The sequence below is a fragment of the Zootoca vivipara genome, chromosome 15 (genome assembly GCF_965207765.1).
Source record: "Zootoca vivipara chromosome 15, rZooViv2.hap1.1, whole genome shotgun sequence".
NCBI classification, from domain to species: Eukaryota; Metazoa; Chordata; class Lepidosauria; order Squamata; family Lacertidae; genus Zootoca; species Zootoca vivipara.
The window spans coordinates 30,844,680-30,856,909 of NC_142598.1; the positions used below are offsets into that span (position 1 = coordinate 30,844,680).

General features: G+C 42.6%; 1 protein-coding gene across 1 annotated transcript in view; it reads left to right on the forward strand.

Annotated features, from left to right (window-relative positions):
* Positions 1-12,230, forward strand: part of FREM1 (FRAS1 related extracellular matrix 1) — a 94,111-nt gene that overhangs the window by 41,558 nt on the left and 40,323 nt on the right. Inside the window, exons 16-20 of the mRNA XM_088658441.1 lie at positions 2-254; positions 1,930-2,124; positions 4,457-4,642; positions 5,680-5,876; positions 8,800-9,025. Of these exons, the coding sequence (XP_088514567.1) occupies positions 2-254; positions 1,930-2,124; positions 4,457-4,642; positions 5,680-5,876; positions 8,800-9,025 (1,057 nt within the window). The remainder of the gene's footprint in view (position 1; positions 255-1,929; positions 2,125-4,456; positions 4,643-5,679; positions 5,877-8,799; positions 9,026-12,230) is intronic.

The window sequence follows — 12,230 nt, forward strand, 5'->3', positions numbered from 1 at the left end:
GGTGAATCCAGTAAATGATGAACCTCCTGTCATGAATCCTGACCTCATTCCCTCCATCCAATGCCCAGAGGGTCAAGCAGTAGCCATCACCTCGGAGAACCTTTATGCTACTGATGAAGACAGTGAAGACATGCAGCTGATGTTCATGCTCGCTCGAAATCCTAAATATGGAGTTGTGAAGAAAGACGGGATTGTGGTGGATCGCTTTCCACAAATAGATGTCGTTTCTGGAGCAGTGGAATACGAACATACAAGTAAGCGTGAGCAATGCTCTGATCATATATCTTAGGGTTGCCATATTTCGAAAAGTTTGGCCAACGTTGTTGAGCTTTCTTTGCAAAATCTCAAAAAGAGTTTTTGAGCTATTTTTAATGAAATTCGCCAAAATGTACACTTCTGACATGGGATGCCAAACATCCAGATTTTCCCAGACATTTTTTACCAATTTTCGCCCATACGCTGTTTACAAGGGCCAGATACCGGCTGTATCCGGAAAATTCTGGACGTATCACAACTTTTATCTATCAAGGCCAAGCTGTGAGAGACTATAGATTGTTGCAACCCTATCTTGAGGATAAAGGTGGCTCCATTGTGTGGGGGTGGGGGTGGTATTGTTTTGTTTGTTATTATGGTATGTAATTTTGCAGAGACTTTCAAGGGAGCTGCTGGGGGCAGTTTGCAGGGAGATAGAGGAAATCAGTTTCCACCTGCCCACTTCTGCATGTTGATCTCTGGATCCAACCCATATTGAATAATAATGGATGTTCCTTGGAAGTTAAAATATTTTGGTTCATATCTTGAAAATAAAAACATACTGGCCATAGCCAAGCCAATTGTAAGCGCTTCTTAGTTTCATTTATTTCTGTAAAAGAGATTGGAATATACCTACTGTTTTAAGCAATAGGAGTTCATAATCCCTGCCAATTGTTTTCAAAATGGTTACTGGGGAAAATAGAGAAATATGAACATAGAATTGCTTCAACATGAATAAATCCTATATGTGGATTATCTCTTAAGTGATAGACATATGTATTGATTTCTAGATCATTAACATTTTTTTCCTGGGGGTAGCCTTTTTATATTATTTGTATGATACAGAAAAGATCTCTATACAGCCATGTGGATGTCTTTGTTATTGTTCCTTACAAGACAAGGATGGGGAACCTGTGGCTTTCCAGTTGTTTCTTGACTACAACTTCCATCTCCCTGACTGTTGGCCGTGTTGATCATGGTGGATGGGAGTTGGAGTCCAACAAAATCTGGAGCACCACAGTTTAGCCATGAGGGAATAAGTTACCATAATAGAGTAATTTTAGAAATTCCTCCCGTTCTTCTAGTTTCTTCCTCATGACTATTGCTGAAAATATTTTGCACCTCGCATAGCTGCCAAGTATCCCGTTTCCGCCGGGAAAACCCCTTTTTTCCTACCGTTTCCCGGCGGTCTCCCATTTAGTTTTTAATCCCAATATTCTCCCTTAAATCGGCTTCTGCCGGTGGCCATTTTTCTGGTGCCGCTTTGCCCTTCTATGGGCACCAGAAAATGGAGGCTCCGGCACCAGAAGTCGCTTCCGCGCATGACCGGAAGTTGCGTGACGCGACTTCCGGTGGCGCTTTGCCCTTCTATGGGCATCAGAAAATGGCGGCGCCGGCGCCGGAAGTCGCTTTTACGTGTTTCCGGTCATGCGTGGAAGCGACTTCCGGCGCCGGCGCCGCCATTTTCTGGTGCCCATAGAAGTGCAAAGCACCACCGGAAGTTGCGTTCATGCAACTTCCGGTGTCGCGCGCTGCTGATCCCGGATCTTTCCGTCCAGGACTTGGCAGCTATGGCACCTCGGCATTTTAAACAAATGTTTCCCATAGATATTTTTGTCTTGCATTGCAGAAATATCCTTTCTTATCTCTTGTTGTTTCTTTCTTTGTTTTCCCCAGGTGGAGAGATTGGCTTGACCCCTTTATTTGATATCCTTACCTTTGTTGTCTCGGATGATGAAATTGGCCCAACAAATGAGTGTTGTTATGACGAATCTCCCTTTCCTCCTGTTCCACTCCATAAATCTTTTCCAGTATATGATATTAACATCACAATATTTCCTTTAGACAACCAACCACCATCCATTGTTACTGGTAAAATGTCTTTACAATTATTATTTTTTGTATGCCCAGCTGGCATGTTGAGAATTTAAGATTACAGTTCAGGTCATGTTAGGACAATGCTAAACTGTCTATGCTAACTTATTTCCAAAGCACTTAAGGTTTTCAAGCCACTGTACAAATATTTTTTATATATAAAAAAATTGTTTTTCAGTTTTTAAAACTTTTTTACAAACATACAAATCCAATATTTCCCCAATATACATATGTATATTTACTTTTTTCCCCTTTGTGGTTTCTTATATTTTTTAATTCTTCTCACTGCATTGCATCTCCCTCATTATTCCAATTAGTTATTCCCTACTTTTCCTTTAACATTAATTTTAACTGCTTGGTTTTAAATTAATCCTGCCAATGAACTTAAATGTATACAATAACTTTTCAAATATTCCATAAATTCCCCCCCATTCTTCAATAAAGTTTTTTTTCATCTTGGTTTCTTATTGCTCCAGTAAGTTTTGCCATTTCAGCATAGTCCATTAATTTAACCTGCCACTCCTTCTTGATTGGTACATAATCTTCTTTCCATCTCTGGAAAGATTTCCTTCTTTTAAGACAGTTGTTCCATGCATGCTTAGCTTAAAAATGTTGAAGTAAGGGATTTCCATGGGGGGCAGGATCACATAACCTAAATGAGTCCTACATGCCTAGACCAGACACTGCATCGATTCTCTGTGACCATTTCAATAGTTGTTTGCTTTTTATAACTGAGTGGCGTTATAGGAAAGGCAACTATTTTGCCAGTAATGTGTGCATGTCCACTGCTTTTCAATGAGGTATGTATGAGTAACTTTGTGATTTGCGGTCTATCACCTAAGCAATGTTCTGGAAATGAAGGATTGTCCCAGCAGGGAAATTAAGCACCGATGCATGAAAAATGGTTCATTATGAGCAATTCATAACAGCTCTCAGGCAATTAATGCTGTGACAAACAGAGGTAACTACCGATCTTGAGCACTGCATAAACCATACTGAACAGCTTATCAACAGAATTGTTTTGCAAGTGTGTTTTTTTCCTCCTTTCTCCCTCCTCATTCAATTGGTGAGGATGGAGAGTCATTGGTACGGCATGACTGGAAATCAGGTCCTCCCTAACTAGAGGGCATGTGTTGCGGTGCGATCTGGCAACCAAACCCTGTGTTGTGGGTGGGAACATTTGGATGGCCACAACACCCTATTGGAGGTCCCTCGATGCTGAGCGCAATCTGACCAATGAGATGCCAGCTAAATTCTATTGAGGGACCTCTATTTAAGCCCATGCATGTGTCCCTGAGCTTCCTCTTCTGGGCCAGTGCATTGGAACACCCGCCCACCTCTCCGTATATTTAGGGCTTGCATACTTGACCTTGCTATGCCATCGTGCATCGTCTGTTGTTGGGACAGGGGCATGGTAGGAATTTTCCCCACTTGGCTGATTGTCTGGTGCCATTCGGGTTTCACCTGCTGCGTAGCAAATCGTCACAACTTGTAAGGTTGCAGATAGGCTCTGGCTCAGGTGATGATGATAATAATAATAATAATAATAATAATAATAATAATAATAATAATTTTATTTATACCCTGCCCTTCCCAGTCCAGACTGGGCTCAGGGCGGCTAACAACAAGAATAGCAAAGCAGGCATAAAAGAAACAATTCAATTAAAATGCAGATTAAATACAATGTTAAAAATCAATTTTAAAATTAGGAATCTACAAGCGCAACCTCATTTAAATATCTGTAGGAGTGGCAGAACGGTCTGGCCATCCCTATGTGTTAAAGGAATCCAGGGACGCATTGTTGGTCAGCCCTGAGAGGGGTTGTGCCCTGAGCCGGAGTCCAGGGGGGACATCTGGCTGGTGGACTGGCTTGACCCCACTTTCCACTGTGCCGAGTGTTTCACCCAAGGCTGACCTATGGTGTGCCCTGGGTCAGTGCTCCCTGCAAGGGTGCAGGGAGCTAGTCGAACCAGAGCCTATGCAACCACTCACTTGATTGTAATCAATAAAGTTGTGGCCTAAATTCTGCCAAAAACCAAACCAAAAAAATTGAGTTTTGTCTGAATTTATTTCTGGTGGTGGTTAAAAGGTCTACAGATGCAAGACATTGCTATCAAGCAGATAGCAATGTTTTGCGTCTGTTTTGCGCCACCAGTTACAATCCTATCTAAACCGCATCCAAGATGGCGGACAGAGCTCCATTTGTAAGTAGAAACATTTGTAAGTAGAGTTATTCGTAAGTAGAGGTACCACTGTATTTGAGGCATTTCTTGAGCTTTGCAATTCCGGCTCCTTAAGTCACACAGTTCACTGTATCATTTCTTTGCAGGTGCCATGTTTGTTGTGGATGAGGGCACCTCGGCTGCCATTACAATTGACCACTTGTCTGCTGCTGATCCTGACACGAAAGCAGATGACTTGCGGCTTGTTTTAGCTTCTCCTCCCCAATTTGGATACATAGAGAATATATTGCCTTCCCCTGGCTTTGAGAAAAGCAATGTGGGAATAAGCATAGGTATGTGTGCCACAGGGAAGGGCAACTTGTTTTTAAATCTAGGCACATGGCCAATACCTCTGAAGTCCACTTTGCCTTCCTGTGGTCAGGGCAGTCTCGAGCAGGTCAGGCGCTCTGGCGCTGAGGGGCGGAGATCGCTCTGGCGCCCCCGCCCTCGCAGGGCGCAGCATGGTTTCCACGCAGCTTGCTGGGGAGTTTTTTAATTTGAATAAGTCTCAGTGAGAAAGCCACCCAACATTTCTCTCTGTGGCCGCACAGCATCTCCTGGGCCTCTTAATCCATCTGCTGCCTTAAAGAGAGAGAGCCAGTGTGGTGTAGTGGTTAAGAGCGTAGACTCGTAATTTGGGGAACCGGGTTCGCGTCTCCGCTCCTCCACATGCAGCTGCTGGGAGACCTTGGACTAGTCACACTTCTCTGAAGTCTCTCAGCCCCACCCACCTCACAGAGTGTTTGTTGTGGGGGAGGAGGGGAAAGGAGAATGTTAGCCGCTTTGAGACTCCTTAGGGTAGTGATAAAGCGGGATATCAAATCCAAACTCTTCTATTCTTCTTAAAGTATGTTGGGGATTCCATCCCATCCTCAATGTTGAAGCAAGTTTCAACTTGCCTTTTCAAAATGCTTTTTTCATTATAAGTCGCCTTTGCTTTCCTATTGTGCAGTTTTAATTTATAGTTACTGTTTTCATGTAAACTGCTTTGTTGGCGAGTTTGGGACTACTGCTGAATAGTGGGGCAAAACAAAAACAAAATCTGGGGCCCCCTGAATTGGGGGCCCCTTCTAGTTGGTTTCCCACAGCCACTGGATGTTAAAACTATCCCAAAGTTTTGAGGGGTTTGCTCCACCCCAATAAATACCTAGGTCTCAGAACACATTTTGTGTAAATATCAGCCACAGAAGCATTTCAGAGCGCATCCCCCCCTCTTTTCTACAAACACCTGCAGCCCAAACAAGTGTACGCGTTAGGGAATGGCAAAGTTATTTCAAAGAGGACAAAAGAAGTTGCATATCCAGTATAAACTTGCATTTCTTTCATCTAGCCTCATTTCAGCTGAAAAACATAAAGGGTCAGTACATAAACTATGTCCAGAGCAGGCACAGGAGAATAGAACCAAACACAGACCAGTTTATGGTTTACGCCACTGATGGGAAGCATCGTTCGATGGAGACGCCGTTTTATGTATTGATCAACCCGACAAATGATGAAGTGCCAGAATTTGAAGCAAGGAATATTACAGTAAGGATTGAAATATAGTGTGTCCCTCTGGTTGTTCCTTTGTCAAAGAGAACATAGCGTGGTCTTTACTTTTGTTTCCTACCCTCACAACTCTCCTACTTTTGTTTCCTACCCTCACAACCCTCACAGCATATTCCATTTATTTATTTTCTTACATTTATATCCTGCCTTTTTTCCATCATGAAGCCCATCATGTGATTCCCAGGAGATCAGCTATTTGGGCGCTGATCAGATCAAGAGCTGCTTAGCTTCGGCAAGGTGGTGGCCTCATGTGCCTTCAGACCGTCCTCTGGGAACACCATCTTTTAAAAAAAAAATTTTTTAATTCCAATCAAACCAAATTGTATATTCCAAATTTATACAAATTTTCCAATAATCAAACAAATCCCAATGTTATGCCTAATTATAAATTATTATTATTATTATTATTATTATTATTATTATTATTATTATTATTAAGCTGACTTCCCATGCTTCGAGATCGGAGGGAATCCTAATCATCTCATATCATTTCAAAACTCCCTCTTCACTCAAAGCATATCCATTATTTAAATCCAATTTTTCATCTTAAGAAATGGAGACTTGTTGCTCACAGAGACAGCTTTGGAGAGTGCCAGAATCATGCAGGGGCTTTCCATCCAGTGCCCCCCAGCCCCTTATTCCCTCCAGATTTGGGGCCAGGTGTTGCGGATGAGACTATTTCCTCCGGCCCTGGAGGAGTTTGGGAGGCTGATTACTCCCATCTCAGCCTCTAATTGCCTGTGCGAAATGGAGGCGATGGAATTTCAGCCATCTTCCGTGGCAATGAGCCGGAAGTCCGAGAACACCATCTTTTATGCCTGTGTATTCAGTCAACCCCAAGTAAATCAGTGCACTATGCACGATTCAAGATGTCTTAATTTGAGCTTCTGGTTTCCTTGCAGTCCTCATCAACCTACATCTGCCTCTCTATCTTCTACGCCAGGGATGGGAAGCCTCCAACTTCCCTCAGCCCCAGACAGCGTCACCAATGGAAGCTGCAAGCTTGCTCTGGATTTATTCTGGTTCAAGACCCAGCTTCCTCATTCTTCATAGTCGTCATCCAGCACTTAGCTCTTCTGCTCCTTGCTACCTCTCCTGGTCCCCAAACATCTCCTTTCTATCTGTTTGTCCCATTTCCTTTTGCTGCCCAATCTCCTAACCCTTGGTCCCCGGTCCCCCCCTCCCCAAGAATCCTGGCAACTGTAGTTCATGAAGGTTGTTGGAGCTCTGTGAGGAATAAACTACAAATCCCATGATTCTTTGGGGGGAGTCATGTGCTTTGAATGTGAGATGTCAGTGTGACACAGACTAGATCTACACAGACCTGTTTAACGTTCTTAAAATGGTTTTTTAATATATTGTTCTAAAATGTCACAGGTCATATTTGTAAATTAAAGCATTTTTCTTGTTGGGACTCAGCTGTACAGCTGCAAATAAAACATTCTAAACATGTTGCAAACAGCAATGTAAAAATGTGACACTAGATGGTGACAGTGAGCAATGGCAAATTCAATGAATTTTAAAAAACGTTTTTTAAAAAGCATTTTCCACAGCGGTTTTTTTATATGTGTGTAGATTCCACCTTTCGTCCGTCAAAACGCTGCTGGTTGCTCTGCAGCACCCTCTGGTGTCACATTTTAATAATGCATTATGAACGCTAAAGTCAGAACACAATGGGTCCATGTAAATTATGAAAACCATTCTTTAAACCTTCCTTTACATTATAAATCATGAGTGTAGATCCATTCCTAGTCTTAACCACTTCCATCTGCACATACTTGTATAAGTTCTCATGACATTCTTTGTTCTGTTTCCTCTCTGAACATCTTTCCTTTGCTTGCTTCTCTCTTTCTAATTCCTTCTCTTTCTTTGCGAAGGCAGGGTTGTTTATTCTTCTTCTTTTTCTTGATTTCTTTCAAATGTTTTTATTTGCATTTGTTTTTTTAAAAAAATTATTTATTTGGTTTTTCAACTTAAAATTTTACAGAAATATAACAAACATAAATAATAAAAACAAGTTTTCAATGAATCTCTTGGACTTCCATCCTCCCCTTTGTGGGTCCTATTATTAATCAATTCCTCCTGCCTCTTTTATGATAATCCAAACCCATTACCTCTTCCATTATGTCCAGAATTCACCCTTAAACTACAAGTGATATTCCAGTCCTACTGATTTTAACTGTTTACAATGGTCTTTATGATAAGTTATACATTTTCCCCATTCCTTATTAAAATATTGGTCTTCCTGATTTCTGACTCTTCCAGTCTTTTTAGCCATTTCAGCATAGCCCATTAACTTCATCTGCCATGAAAAAACTCTCTGGTAGAAAATTTATCTTCTTTCCATCTCTGGATAAATAACCTCCACACAGCTGTGGTTGCATACATAAATAGCCTTTTCTGCTCCTTTGGAATTTCAGCACATAAAAAGAAGGCTTCAGGCTTTTTAACAAAGGTTATTTTAAACATTCTTTTCAACTCATTATATATCATTTCCGAAAATCCTTTTACTACCTTACAGTTCCACCATTTATTTGCATTTGTTTGCACAGCATTTTTAGAGGAATACTGGCTGAAGCTGGGCAGTAGAGTTAGGAACATGTGCCCAGGCAGACTAGTTTGCTATTGTCTGCAATGAATGATAGCCACTCTCCATGGTTTCAGACAGAGGTCTCTCCCAGCCCTACATGGAGAAGATAGGAATTGAGCCTGGGACCTTTTGCATGCTTTGAGATACAGTACCCCTTTTTCCTAAGATCAGGTGGACTTTTGAGCACCAGCAAAATTCAGTGATGGCTTATTGGAACGGACTAGATTAGCATCAGCAGGCTTACAAATTCCATGTCTTATTATTCCCTCATTCTGCAAAATAATTCTGACTTGTCTTCCTTTGACCATTCAGGTGCAGGAGGGCCAGATGAAAGAACTGGATCCATCTGTAATCAGTGCGGTTGATCTGGATGTACCTCAAGATCCCCTGATGTTTACCGTCCTTCGGCAGCCCCAGCATGGCCTCCTTGTTAATGGGAATCATGGCAATGACATCATCCGCTATAAACATGTGACCAACGGCCACCAGCGCCACGAACTTCCTGTGCAGGAGTTCTCCATGGAGCTTTTGAAAAACGGTAAATGCTCTTCTAGCCTGTTTGTCCTTCAGAACAGTTACAGCCAAGATGGTGGGACAATAAGAAGTATTCATGTTTTATTTCTCCACCTGGTTCAAAGGTTATCCTTTATATATCTATGGTTGTGTACACATTAACCCTGCACCCAGTGTGCTCCCACTGTTTGAGAAGCTGTGTGCACATGTTAGCCATGTATGTTTCTTATACATACAGGTGAAACTCGGAAAATTTGAATATCGTCAAAAAGTGCATTTATTTCAGTAACACAACTTAAAAGGGGAAACCAATAGATGAGATAGATGCATGACATGCAAAGCAAGATATGTCAAGCCTTTATTTATTTTAATTGTAATTCGTTAGGCGGGTCAATTATAAATGGAATGTAATTAATGAAATGTAATAGCGGTGCTTATTTTTGTATTATTGTAACTATTTGTTTTATTACTGTGGAATTTCCAAAAGAAAGCATTTGTAAAAATTAAAAGAAAAATTAAAAAATAGTAAGTTGTATTACTGAAATAAATGCACTTTTCAACGATATTCTAATTTTTCGAGTTTCACCTGTATAGTTAATACAGGCATCCCTGTTTTGAATTTCAATTCCCATCTTCCCACTGGTCCTGTTAGCTAGGGATCATGGGAGTTGTAGGCCAAAACATCTGGAGGGCCGCAGTTTGGGGATGCCTGAGTTAATATAGTTCCTATATATACTGTCATTTCTTACAAAATGTTGTGTTTTGATACATTTTTCTCCAAACCAGCTTTGATCCGAATTGAGGAAAAGCTGTATTTTAAGTTGGCAATGTGTAACACAGCCTCTCTCTGAGAAAATCATACTTAAACTACAGTACTGTGCATATTTGCATGGGAATAAGTTCCATTTAATTTGCTAGGATTTTTTATTTTATTTTACTGAATAAAGGATGCTTGATAGGATCAGGCTACAAATCTGTTTAAGATATGCAAACAGTTTGATCATATGTTTACTCAGAGTAAAATACAGTAAATTCAGTGGGAATATGGCCATCAAACTCAGTGGGTCTCACATTTCAGCAGACATGCCTAAAACTACACTGTAAATGGCATTCACGTCTTTCTGCAACCAAGCGGATCAGGGGAGCTGGGGGACTTTTCTTGCAAGGCTGCAGATACTGAGAGTTAGTTTGGAAAATAGGTGCCTGATGCATTGTAATGATATGAAAGAATTGCTACATGCAGCCTGAGTTGGTTGTGCAGAGGAAGGCCCTCTGGTTCTGGCGCGAGGAAAGGGGGTCAAAAGACCAAGATTGCTCAATGAAATCTTCATTCAACAAAGCTTCAGAATTTCTTTGTAAAGCAGAGCCTGTTTAATTCTGATAGTGATTTGCATGTGGAGACCTTTTAATCACCCCCCGAAATAAATTCAGACAAGACGCAAATTTTAGGCTTGCTTTTTGGCAGAATTTAGGCCACAACTTTATTGATTACAATAAAATGAGTGGTTGCATAGGCTCTGGTTCGACTAGCTCCCTGTACCCTTGCAGGTAGCGCTGACCCTGGTAGCAACCATAGGTCAGCCTCAGGTAAACACCTGGAGCAGTGGCAAGCAGGAGCCCTGCTAGTCCTCCACCCAGATGTCCCCTGGACTCAGGCTCAGGGCACAACCCCTCACAGGGAAGACCAACCATGAGTCCGTGGATTCCTTTATCAGAATACCCAACACATAGGGATGGCTAGGCATCCTGCCACCCCTATCACCTGAACCAGAGCCTATCCACAACCTTACATGTTGTGGCGATTTGCTACGTGGCAGGCGAAACCCAAATGGCACCAGCCAATCAGCCAAGTGGGGAAAATTCCTGCCGTGCCCCTGTCCCAATGACAGGTGACACACGACGGCATAGCAAGGTCAAATGCAAGCCCTAAATATAGGGAGAGGAGGGCAGGTGTTCCGGTGCACAGCCCCAAAGAGGAAGCTCAGGGACACATGCATAGGCTTAAATAGAGGTCCCTCGATGGACTTTAGCTGGCATCCCTTTGGTCAGATTGCACCCAGCATCAAGGGACCTCCAATAGGATGTTGTGGCCATCCAAATGTTCCCACCCACAACACAGGGTCTGGTTGCCAGATCGCACCGCAACACGTGCCCTCTTGTTAGGGAGGACCCGATTTATAAATAATGTTTGGCATGGTGAAAGCGGGCAGAGACCATGCTGGGGAGTTACAAGAACCAGAAAGGGAGGCAGGGCACTGACTTCTAGAGGCTGAACCCCTTTGAGCCCCCCAATATTTGTTAGCTGAGCTGTCACAGTGTTCATCTGGGCATTGGATGGGACATCACTAAATCAAACGTGATGCCCAGATGCAACACCGTTGTGTGTGACGCCAAGGACACGATGGGTCCTCGTCCTCCTCCTTTTAACACAGAGGGGAAGCAGCCCCCGGCCCATGGCAGTGGCAGGAGGAGCAGGAGGCAGACGAGCCACCAGCCATGGAGGCAAGCTGTCACACAATGGCATCGCATCTGACGTCCATGCGTCATGCACAATGTCAGCCCCCCTCCCCAATCTCCCTCCCGAGTCATTGCATCTTCAGAAAGGTTTGTGTGCCTGAGCTTCACAACTTGTGTTCTAAAGTAAGGCCCACTGAGTTTGACAAAGCTTCCACCCAGGTAAGGCATATAAAAAAAAAAGGTAAAGGACTCAAAGGCAACTATGGGGTGTGGCGCTCATCTCACTTTCAGGCTGTCCACAGACAGCTTTCTGGGTCATGTGGCCAGCATGACTAAACCACTTCTGGAGCAACGGGACGGAAACCAAAGTGCACGGAAACACCATTTACCTTCCCGGCAGAGCAGTATTTATTTATCTACTTGCACTAGCTTGCCTTCTGATCAGCAAGCCCAAGAGGCTCAGTGGTTTGGACTACAGTCTTTTTGGTGTGTGGGAACCCCTTTGGTTTCTTCCCATACTGCATTGGCTAACTAGGAAGAGCCACAGTGGGGCACCTCCCAACATTTTTATCAAATCACACTAGAATGGTTGAACTATGGTTTCTATATGCACTCAAAAGGGAAGGTGAACATTTTTAAAATTTCTCAGGGATGGATGGATGGATGACAAAACAGACACATTCCTCTCTCTCTCTCTCTCTCTCTCTCTCTCTCTCTCTCTCTCTCTCTCTCTCTCTCTCTCTGAAAAAGCAGATGGTTTTCAAAGGAGCATT